Source organism: Cyprinus carpio, chromosome A3, assembly GCF_018340385.1.
Source record: "Cyprinus carpio isolate SPL01 chromosome A3, ASM1834038v1, whole genome shotgun sequence".
Classification (NCBI taxonomy): Eukaryota; Metazoa; Chordata; class Actinopteri; order Cypriniformes; family Cyprinidae; genus Cyprinus; species Cyprinus carpio.
The window spans coordinates 37,396,951-37,408,211 of NC_056574.1; the positions used below are offsets into that span (position 1 = coordinate 37,396,951).

Consider the following 11,261-nt stretch of genomic DNA (forward strand, 5'->3'; position numbering starts at 1 on the left):
ATCGGAACAGAAGAGCGGTGTTTTGACCAAGGTGATAGTTCAAACTAAGGTAGTTCAAACTAAGGCCATGAAAAGAGGCACAGAACAAGAGCCTATAGCAGCGATACATTACACCAAGATCACAGGTCATCTAGTGTATCCATGTGGTTTTGTTGTAAATCCCAATGCCCCACACCTTGGCACGTCACCTGACCGTAAGGTGATCGAGAGAGGGAGTGAAAGCTCAAACTATGGGCTTTTAGAAATAAAGTGTCCTTCCAAGAATAGCTTCACAGAGTGTCCCTACCTTTGCAAGCAGGCTGATGGCAGCTATAAAAGAGTGTTATGCCCATCATTATCAAATAATGGGGCAGCTTGGTCTCTCAGGTATGTCCTGGTGTGATTTCTTTGTTAAATGTGAAGACGACTACCACCTAGAGAGAATACACTTTGATGTTGCAAAATGGGAACAAATGAAGTGCAAGCTTGATGCATTCTTCTTTAACTACTATATTATGTGCCAATGATTCTTATTTTGTTCTTTAGTTTGGTTCGCAGTGTTGAGCAAGTTACTTTAACATTGTAATATATTCTATATTACTCATTTCACTTCTATATTACTCATTTCACTCATTTCTCTTTCACTTTCACTTATTTATATTTGGATTACATATTACTGTTCATTTTTTTTACTGAGTTACACTACTGAGTTACTTTTGGCAAAAGTTAAACTGAGAATGGAAAACAATACAGTAAATACATTTACGCCAGCAGTAATGTGAAAAATGCATTCCACTCACCACTTTCAACAGCATGTTGTTGACTCTCTCCTGCATCAGTAGTGGAGATGGAACCGGAGGAGGCATCCTGCACACAGATTCTGCGTCTGCACACACGTTTTGTACATGAGCATCATCACCCTTTAACTTATTTACAGTAACATATAAATGTAACATGTTGATAAGCACTACTACTATTAGTGCTAATCAACATACATATTTATAAATTGGCCTACCATTTTTTGGGCGACTTTCGTCAGCCTCCAAGCTTCTCCTTAGCTGGGTTAGGCCCTTGCACAGCATTTACGGGATTGGGGAACTCAGGGGAATGTTTTCTGTTCATAAAATGCTACATGAAAGATAAAAACAAAATTATTTAAAGTTGCTTGTTGGGGCGCTATGTTCGACTTTGTTGTAAACTGACGAAAAATAAAGTTGGGGAGCTCAAAGACCCAACACAACAGCAGCTAATGTAGCTAGCATTAGCTAACATGTTAACTAATGTTGGCTAAAGCTAAAGGGCTCGTTAAACTTATCTTAGAGAGTATGTTAACATTCTGGCAATGATATCCATGGTAATCATAACTTTTGTCCAATTTGTGTTCTTGCCTCTAGTTAGTAGATCTAGACAACACGGTAACTAGTTAGCTGTTAGCCTTACCTTTGAGCAGACGTATTTATGCTTCGTAATGTTCAACGCATTTAACTGGGAGTGGGGCCGTCCACACTGTTTTATCCATTGTAGGCACCGCTCACGTTGTGTTTTCGGCTTTGGGAATGGAAAGAACACAACTCCTCCAGACAATCTCTCGGGGTATCTAGTGTCCGATTTACATACGCCGTGGGCGCACCGCTTCACCATCTTGCTTGGAGTCAATGTTTGTTGGACCTGCTCACATAGTAACGGTTACTATGATGTGTGATTGGACAATGGCCATTTTTGGGGAGGGGCCGGCGAAAGGCTAATTGCTGTAATCACGGAAATGGGGATCTACACCAAACATACTCACTCCAGCAAAACTGTATTTAAGGTGAAAGTGTAGTAAAATATTGCAGACACTTCTAACCAAATAAACAGTGACACAGACATAGATGTGCTTACAGTTTGAAGAAAGGGCTCCCAGTGTCAAGTATTGTGTCTTTAGTGCTGTCCAGTGTTGCAGCATTTCCTTACAGAGGATTACTTCTTCCTCCTTCAGGCGTTGCACCATCCTTTTGGTGTGAAGGTCTGCAAAAGGTGAAAGTGGAGTTTTTATGTATAGAACATGTTTTTATTTATCATTAATTTTTCCAGGAGAGTCCCATTGAGATATTACATCTACTATTCAAGGGATCCCTGTGCAATGTGATTGATGTCTAGATAGACAATATCAAGATTGGATTTTGACATTTCTGCGACATAGGTATAAAGTTTACATGAGCATGGAAACCCTGATAGAAACCAATATTGCATAATGAGACAGAACGTTAATGTTTTTCTATTAAAAAAAAGAGAGAAAAAAAAAAGAACTTACTTTCATTTTGCCAAGGCCACGTGACACAATTTGTCCAGACGGTTCAGCCAGATGATTGCACTCGGCAACACCTGCTGCCAGGCGTTTGTCATTTAAAATGACTCTTCGTATCTTATGTCGCCTCTTGTTGCTATCTGAAAAAAAAAATGTCACAGAGTATTAATTTCTTATAGTTGATTCAGATTTCATGCTTATTGCTATAGATAAACTGTCGGGACAAGGCTCCATTAGCTGCATAGGTACAATGGACATTTTCTAAAGGGTCACAGTGTGTATGGTTAAGAACTGAAACATTGGAATTGAGTAGAATTAATAAGAACCTAAATATAGGTGTATGTAACTCTGAAATACCTGTTTGTTTGTAAAGGTTTAGGCTGCGTACTTTGACGAGGACAGCCAGCTCCTCTATCCGTGCCTGTATTGCACCAAGGCTACCATCTGTGACGATTCGTGTACCAGAGAGACACAGGGAGAGCGAGAGATCCAATTGCAGGTATTTATTCCAATAAGGGTAATCCAAAATCGTTATCAAACAAGCCAGGGTCAAAACCAAATAATCAGTCCGAAACAAAACAAACAAAGGAAACAAAGGAGGGAACTGGAAAAGAAAGGAACGGGAACGCGGAGGACGAGAAGATTAAGGAGAAACTCAGAATACGAGAAGACGAAGGGGAATCTCCGATGACGAGAATGCTGCATACACGAAGGGTAAGGACTCCATACAAACAACAGGAAAAGACAGGAATATATAGGGAGGCTAATGACAATAAATTGCCTGCACCTGGTGCAATTAACAGGAGTGCAATTACTGTGAAGACAGGACCAGACTAGAGGAATTCTAGTGCCTACGGTGAAGTGTCTAAGGGGAAGTGATCCCACTAGTGGACACCCAGGGAAACAGATAAAATGGTAAAACAGAGACAAGAGGATCAGGTAGAATGGGGAAACAGAGACAAGACAACCAGGTAAAATGGGGAAACAGAGACAAGAGAAGTGCAACACAAAACAAGGAGTCCAGGAGGGTGGTGGACCGGCGGATGATCAGGGGGAGGGACGGAGGGCCAGGTCCTTAGAGGGAAACGGAACGAAAGACACAGACAAGAAACCCAGGAGGGAGGTGGACCGGCAGGAGGATCAGGGGGAGGGACGGAGGGCCAGGTCCATAGGAGGAAACAGAAAGAAAGACACAGACCAAAAAAAAACAACAAAAAATAAACACAAAAACACAAGTCCAAGAAGGACATCACGTGACGCCCCCCAGGGCGGAGCAGAAGACCACCACAACCATGTGGTCAGGGCGGAAACCCCCCCCAGGGCGGAGCAGAAGACCACCACGTCCGTGTGGTCGAAACAGAAGACCCCCAGGGCGGAGCAGAAGACCACCACAACTGTGCGGCCGAACCAGACGCCCCCCATGGCAGAGCAGAAGACCACCACAACCGTCTGGTCAGGATGGACGCCCCCCAGGGCGGAGCAGAAGACCACTACAACCGTGTGGTCAGGGCGGAAGCCCCCCAGGGCGGAACAGAAGACCACCACGTCCATGTGGTCGAAACAGACGCCCCCCAGGGCGGAGCAGACGACCACCACTCCCTTGTGGTCGAGGCAGAAAGCCCCCAGGGCGGAGCAGAAGACCACCACATCCGTGCGGCCGGACCAACAGGAGGACAAGTCTGGTTGGACAAGTCTGAAACATAGAACATGAACATGTTAAGGGTAGTCTCCGTGGCCACAACAGGAACAGTCGGGTGCTCAGAGAGATCTACTGAGACATGACGAGTCTCTTGAAGTTCCGCAGAGGCGAGGAGAGACTCTGGTAGTTCAGCAGAGACGTGGAACGGTTCTGGTAGTTCATCAGAGACGTGGAGAGGCTCTGGTAGTTCCACAGAGGAGTGACGAGACTCTGGTAATCCCATGGTGTTTATACTGGATTCCAGAAGATCGATGCTGACTTGTCTCTGCTCATGAAGATCATTGGTGACTTGCATTTGTTCATGAAGATCAGTGGTGACTTGCCTTTGTTCATGAAGATCAGTGGTGACTTGCCTTTGTTCATGAAGATCAGTGGTGACTTGCCTTTGTTCATGAAGATCAGTGGTGACTTGCCTTTGTTCATGAAGATCACTTGTGACTTGCCTTTGTTCATGAAGATCACTGTTGACTTGCCTTTGTTCATGAAGATCACTGGTGACTTGAATTCTCCCATAAAGAACCCCGGTGACTTGACTCTGTCCTTGAAGATCACCGGTGACTTGACTCGGTCCTCGAAGATCACCAGTGACTTGACTTGACTCTGAAAGGTCGATGGTGACTAACCCTGACTCCGGAAGGTCGATGGTGACTAACCCTGACTCCGGAAGGTCGACGGTGACTAACCCTGACTCCGGAGGGTCCACGGGCACCTGACTCGACTCTGGAGGGTCAACGGGCACCTGACTCGACTCTGGAGGGTCCACGGGCACCTGACTCGACTCTGGAGGGTCAACGGGCACCTGACTCGACTCTGGAGGGTCAACGGGCACCTGACTCAACTCAGGAAAGCCCACTGTAGCTGCCATCCTCTGCAGTGGCTCCGGGCTGGCGGCCACCTTGTGCAGTGGCGCTGGGTTGGTGGCCATCTTGTACTGTGGTGCTGGCTCAGCAGACATGACGTGAACACTCCTGGGAATCTCTAGGATCTTAGACAGCATGGAGAAATAATCCAAAAACGCCTCAGCGCCCATCTTGGGCGTTGGCGCTGAGCTGGCAGTCATCTTGCACCGTGGCGCTGGGCCGGTGACCACCTTGTGCTGAAACTCCAGGCAGACCACCAACTCCCACAACTCCACCGTCCCCAACGCCATCTTGTGCAGTGGCGCTGGGCTGACGGCCATCTTGTGCAGTGGCGCTGGACCTGCGGCCATCATGGGCAGTGGTGCTGGGCCGGCGGCCATTCTGCGCAGTGGCTCTGGGCTGGCGGCCATCTTGTGCTGAGGCGCTGACCTGGCGTCCATCTTGCCTCGTGGCGCTGAGCTGGCGGCCATCTTGTGCTGTGGTGTTGGGCTGGCTTCCATCTTGCCTCGTGGTGCTGGATTGGCGGCCATCCTGTGCAATGGTGCTGGGTCGGCAGTCATTCTGCGCAGCGGCGCTGGGCTGGCGGCCATCTAGTGCAGCGGCACTGGACTAGCGGCCATCTTGTGCAGCGGCGCTGGCTCGGCAGACTTGCGCCTCCTTTCCCCTCTCCGTCCACAATGGAGAGACGGCAGCTCCCCTCCGAACTCAAGGTCAACGGGGGGCCATATTGGAGAGTGATGCCGGACCTCCTCTCGACCACTCACTCCTGAGCGACCTCCCCTGGTCCCACGAAACACGACCAGGCGAGTACCCTCGAACCCATTCCTCACCCGCTCGGTGACTGGGGAGGAAATATGAATGGACATACCGCTGGATCTCTGTTTAGTTGGAGTCCTTCTGTGACTATTCGTGTACCAGAGAGGCACAGGGAGAGCGAGAGATTCAGTTGCAGGTATTTATTCCAATAAGGGTAATCCAAAATCGTTATCAAACAAGCCAGGGTCAAAACCAAATAATCAGTCCAAAAAAAAACAAACAAAGGAAAAAAAGGAGGGAACTGGAAAAGAAAGGAACGGGAACTCGGAGGACGAGAAGATTAAGGAGAAACTCAGAATACGAGAAGACGAAGGGGAATCCCGGATGACGAGAATGCTGCATACACGAAAGGTAAGGACTCCATAAACAACAGGAAAAGACAGGAATATATAGGGAGGCTAATGACAATAAATTGCCTGCACCTGGTGCAATTAACAGGAGTGCAATTACTGTGAAGACAGGACCAGACTAGAGGAATTCTAGTGCCTACGGTGAAGTGTCTAAGGGGAAGTGATCCCACTAGTGGACACCCAGGGAAACAGAGACTAGACAGCGTGACACCATCACTTTGATCAGTTTCTAAATTAGAATTATATTACTCAGTATATGCATGAAATTCCAATCACTCAAATACAATTAGCAAGTAATTTAAAGGAGAAATCTGGCCGATTTCTACATGGATCTTTGATCGCTAGATGTCACCATCTGTTGATAGGAAATACACGACCAAAATCGGTGCTATTGAACTTGAGAAGCTGTAGCTAATGGCCAGTGCTCCCAGTAAGCTACAATGCTAGGACTGGGGGAATCATCTAAACGTGCCTTTTTGCCTCTTAACAGACTCCACAATTAATGTGTTAAAAACACACTGTTTTGTTACGTAAGGGCCCTATTCATGTTGCACAGACGTTTTAATGACATTTCGAGTCTGTTAAGAAGCAAAAAGGCATGTTTAGGTGATGCCCCCAGACCTAGCATTGTAGCTCACTGGTACTGGCCCATGGTTCCAATGGTACTGGCCATTAGCTGCAGCTATTCCAGTTCGGCAGCATCGATTTTGGTAGTTTTTTTTCTTCCCCTATTGACAGTACTCAGGGACATCTAGCGATCAAGATCCATGTAAGAATCGGCCATATTTCTCCTTCAATTTATCAAGTAGCAAGTAATTTAACTAAGCAAGTAATTTTCAACACACATTGCCCACTTTAGAAGGTGAGCAATAATCAATGAAATAATACAACAAACACATTGTTGCAGTTGGTTCAGCAATGCAACTCCAGGAATGTTGATAAGCACATTGATATACAGTGTGTGCTACAATGCTGAAATTTAGCATAATTAGTTGTCAATGTGCAGGGTTCTATGATGAAAGATTTCATGATTTCATCAAGCACGGTGAGTAATGGCTTCTCCTGCTATTGTTATTTGCACTGCTTGCCACATGTATAGTTTATCTATCTCTGTCGGTGAGGAGGGATTCACATGTCAAGTCAAGTCAAGTCAAGTCATCTTTATTTATATAGCGCTTTAAACAAAAAAGATTGCGTCAAAGCAACTGAACAACAATAATTAGGAAAACAGTGTCAATAATGCAAAATGACAGTTAAAGGCAGTTCATCATTGAATTCAGTGATGTCATCATGCAGCTCAGTTCAGTTTAAATAGTATCTGTGCAATAATTTTGCAATCAAGTCAACGATATCGCTGTAAATGAAGTGTCCCCAACTAAGCAAGCCAGAGGCGACAGCGGCAAGGAACCAAAACTCCATCAGTGACAGAATGGAGAAAAAAACCTTGGGAGAAACCAGGCTCAGTTGGGGGGCCAGTTCTCCTCTGACCAGACTAAACCAGCAGTTCAATTCCACATGTGATAAATGCAGGGAAATAGTTAGGCTGACAGAGAAGATTTCAGAATTAGAGACACGCATCCAAACTTTAATTGAGGACAGTAAGAATGTGAGGGCTCTAGATACAGCTTTGGATGCATCTAGCTCAGGGAGTCCTGTACATTGTTCGGTTCAGGTAACAGCGCCTCTGCGGCAGGGCAACTGGGTGACATAGTTTTAGAGTTTGTACTTGACTAACTGGGTCCCAGGTCAGGAAGCAGACAGACTGGCTAAACCGACCATCTGCTAGCCGCCTCATGTCACAGAAGTCAGTTAATTCTCAGCACATAGCGACTCTTTCACCTAGATATCACACTATAGAGACTGTGTCTGTTCCCCAGGCTAGAAAATACAAAAAACGTCCAAACCAATTTAAGAGCAACAATTTAATTGAGGTTCAATAAATAAAAAACAGATGCAATACGTATAAACAAATGATAACGCTTGGCTTATTGAATATCAGGTCCCCTTCTACGAAAGCACATTTTGTAAATAATATGATCACTGATCATAATCTAGATGCACTCTGTTTGACAGAAATCTGGCTAAAACCTGATGATTACATTATTTTTAATGAGTCTGCACCCCAAGATTACTGTTATAAACATGAACCATGAACCTGTCATCCACAGCTTCTGGTTGGCCCGGACAGTGATGGTTTTTGTGACTGTTACATCCTCAATGCACTTGTTGATGTAGGCAGTGACAGTCTCTCAGTACTCCTGGAGGTCAGTGGTGTTACTGTAAGTGGCAGCCTGCTTAACCCTCTGAAGTCGATTAACACGTATACGCATTTTGGGGTATTTTCTCCTGATAACCACGAAAAGAACTCAAATTACACTTTCAGTTTTGATCGTACAGATAAGAGCAATGCATCAATTGAATCTGTAAAGGGTCTACTTTTTTTGTATACAGTACAGACATAATAACAACAAAACTTTGTGCACTTATAAAATAAAGATAACAAACAAGGATTGCTGTCTGCAGCCTTTGTCTGCGCTTATCTTCATTTACAAACGCGTCATTAAAATGAACTGTAACTCAGTGAATACTCAACGAAGAGACATGAGAGATATATCTATAGAAAGCCTGACATGTCTACTTTTAAACTAAACAAGTGCTGCCGAAAACAAATATTCTGTGATAAAGTAATCCAAATGAAAACAACGCAATGTCCGTTTTTCACGTCTCCCTTCATTATCTTCTAATGCGACCACGCCCCCGCGCTGAATGCGCTTTTGAGATGATAATGTTTCACCGAAGCGCGCGGCTTGAATACGCCCACACAACAGAAGACAACGCAGCGAGATTGTTCTTCAAGATTTTTTTATTTTACTGTTTGCTTCGCGATGAGAGGAATAAGACATAACTCACCCCAAAAAGATGTGATGTGGTTGAGGATTTGAGATTTGGATTTCCTCAGAAAAAAAAAGAATGAAGCACTTTATTCAGCAGAGATCATAAACATGAGTAAGTCTCTTTTTATTTATTTATATACTTGTACTAGTTTTCACATAACGTGTAAACATTTGACTAGTCCAAAGACTTTTTCCAAACTATAATTCCTGACTAAATGTATAATCAAGTGAAATATTATGAAGTTTCAATAACAATATATACTACTATACCATTCAAAAGCTTGATGTAAATAATATAAATGTACCAATAAATGTAACTGTAACAAATGTAACAAACAATGCTGAATCTTTCAATTTATCCCCCCTAAAAAACCTGAAAAAAATATTCTCAGCTCTTTTCAACATTAATAATAATAATAATAATAATAATAATGATGATGATAATAATAACAATAATTTTTTTTTGTAGAAAATAAGATTGTTAAAATGATCTCTGAAGGATTGTTTGACTGGAGTAATGATGCAAAAAATTCAGTTTGAAAGTCAGCTTTGATTGTTCCTAATAAACTGTTTAATTGCAATCACAAGTGAATATTAAATTATGTTGTGGGATAATTAAATATATTGTAAATAAACTACAAACAAAATTATATACATTTATTTTGTCCTCACATTCTTTCTTGTAACTCATCCCTCTCAGTGACACAGCTGACTGAATGGCTCATTATGCAGCTCACTATGCAGGCCTTTGTCTTCTCAGGTGTGAATTCATGATAGTTGAGCCTACTCGCATATGACTTTTACCAACAAAAAGTGTATTAGAAAATTTAAATCAATATATTGTTTTCTGTAAGTGAGTAAACAAGATGATTTTCACATAATTTAGAAAGAAAAATTCTAGGCTACAAGCTCCAGTTCTCAAAAGTCCCAGGAACCAATGTTCTGTATGTGTTTTAGTGCCTTATACAAGTGATTTAACATTTTTAGTTTTTCACTAACCACGCATAACATTTTTTTTTCTCAAAAACACAATCATGTACATACATGCTGCTCACATATTATTATAGCCCAGTTTGTGCTGATTACAGTGAGATTAGACTTTAGCCATTTAGATATTTATAAGAAACTGAAAAAAGCACAAATGTCAGGGCATGACAAAATTTCTCCAGGCCCCAAAAATACCCTTAGACTCCAGAGGGTTAAACATATTCCAGTCAGTTGTATCAAAGCAGTCTTGAAGAGCGTCTGACGACCCTTCCGGCCACACTTGAATCTGTTTCTAAACTGGTTTGGCGACTTTAATGAGCGGTCTGTATGCAGGCATTAGCATGACAGTGATGTGGTCTGAGGCACCAAGGTGGGGGAGGGGGATGGCTTTGTAAGCTCCTCTCTGTGTGGTATAAACAAAGTCTAAAATGTTTTCACCTCTTGTTGGAAAATTAATGTGTTGGTGTATTTTTGGAAACACACTCTTTAAGTCAGCATGGTTGAAATCCCCAGCTATGATAAGAAAAGCATCAGGGTGTGCTGTCTGCTGCTCACTGATGTGCTGGTGCAGTTCATTTAGTGCATCGTTCCTGTTGCTGTTGTTCGGGGTAATGTAAACCGAATCGAGCAGTATGGCAGTATATTCCCTCGGCAGATAGAATGGCCGGCACTTAATAATCATAAACTCCACCAGGGGTGAGCAGTGTTTGCAAATCACAACAGCGTTGCAGCACCATGCATCACTGATGTAAACACAAAGCCCGCCGCCGCGGTTTTTTCCTCCCGCGACGAGAGCTCTGTCCGCTCAATAGCACGTCAGCTGGTCGAGCTGAATGGCGCAGTCCGGAATGCTGTTGCTAAGCCATGTTTCCATGAACACAAAGACACAACAGTCTCTTACAGTCCTTTGAGTTGAATGTAGTAATCGGATGAAGTCCAGTTTATTGTCCAAAGAGCGTACGTTAGCCAGTGGAGGTCGGTGATGATGTAGGCCTCCGGAGCAGTCAGAGATCTCGCAGCTGTTCTGCGTGCGCGGAGTTTAACTCTAAAAATGTGGTTCTGCCGACATCCAGCAGAAACTCACGACTGTATGCGCGCTTAAAGACAGGTAGACGCGATGACGACGTACAAAAACACTGCGACTCACAAGACAAAAAACACGAAAACAACGTTCTGTCGGGACAGAGAGAAGCGCTGCGTGTGGATACGCCGCCATCTTGGAATAACTTGTATAAACTAACGGAAAAACTACCGAATAATTTGAAAAACTAACGGAATGCATAGTTGATATAAAAAACCGGATTACGAGTAATTTCTTACTGCTAAATTCTGAAAAAACAGAGGTGTTAATTATAGGACCTAAAAGCTCTGCATGTAATAACCTAGAAC

General features: G+C 43.6%; 1 protein-coding gene across 1 annotated transcript; it reads right to left on the reverse strand.

Annotated features, from left to right (window-relative positions):
• Window positions 1-350: 350 nt before the first annotated feature.
• LOC109068430 (SWI/SNF chromatin-remodeling complex subunit SNF5-like) lies at window positions 351-5,058 on the reverse strand. The gene is made up of 6 exons (XM_042731931.1): window positions 2,624-5,058; window positions 2,273-2,406; window positions 1,861-1,986; window positions 1,420-1,647; window positions 995-1,107; window positions 351-865 (listed from the first exon to the last, which is right to left on the reverse strand). Exon 1 carries the CDS (start codon window positions 5,023-5,025, stop codon window positions 3,757-3,759), a length of 1,269 nt encoding a protein of 422 aa, XP_042587865.1. The 5' UTR covers window positions 5,026-5,058; the 3' UTR covers window positions 351-865; window positions 995-1,107; window positions 1,420-1,647; window positions 1,861-1,986; window positions 2,273-2,406; window positions 2,624-3,756.
• Between the last annotated feature and the right edge of the window lie 6,203 nt (window positions 5,059-11,261).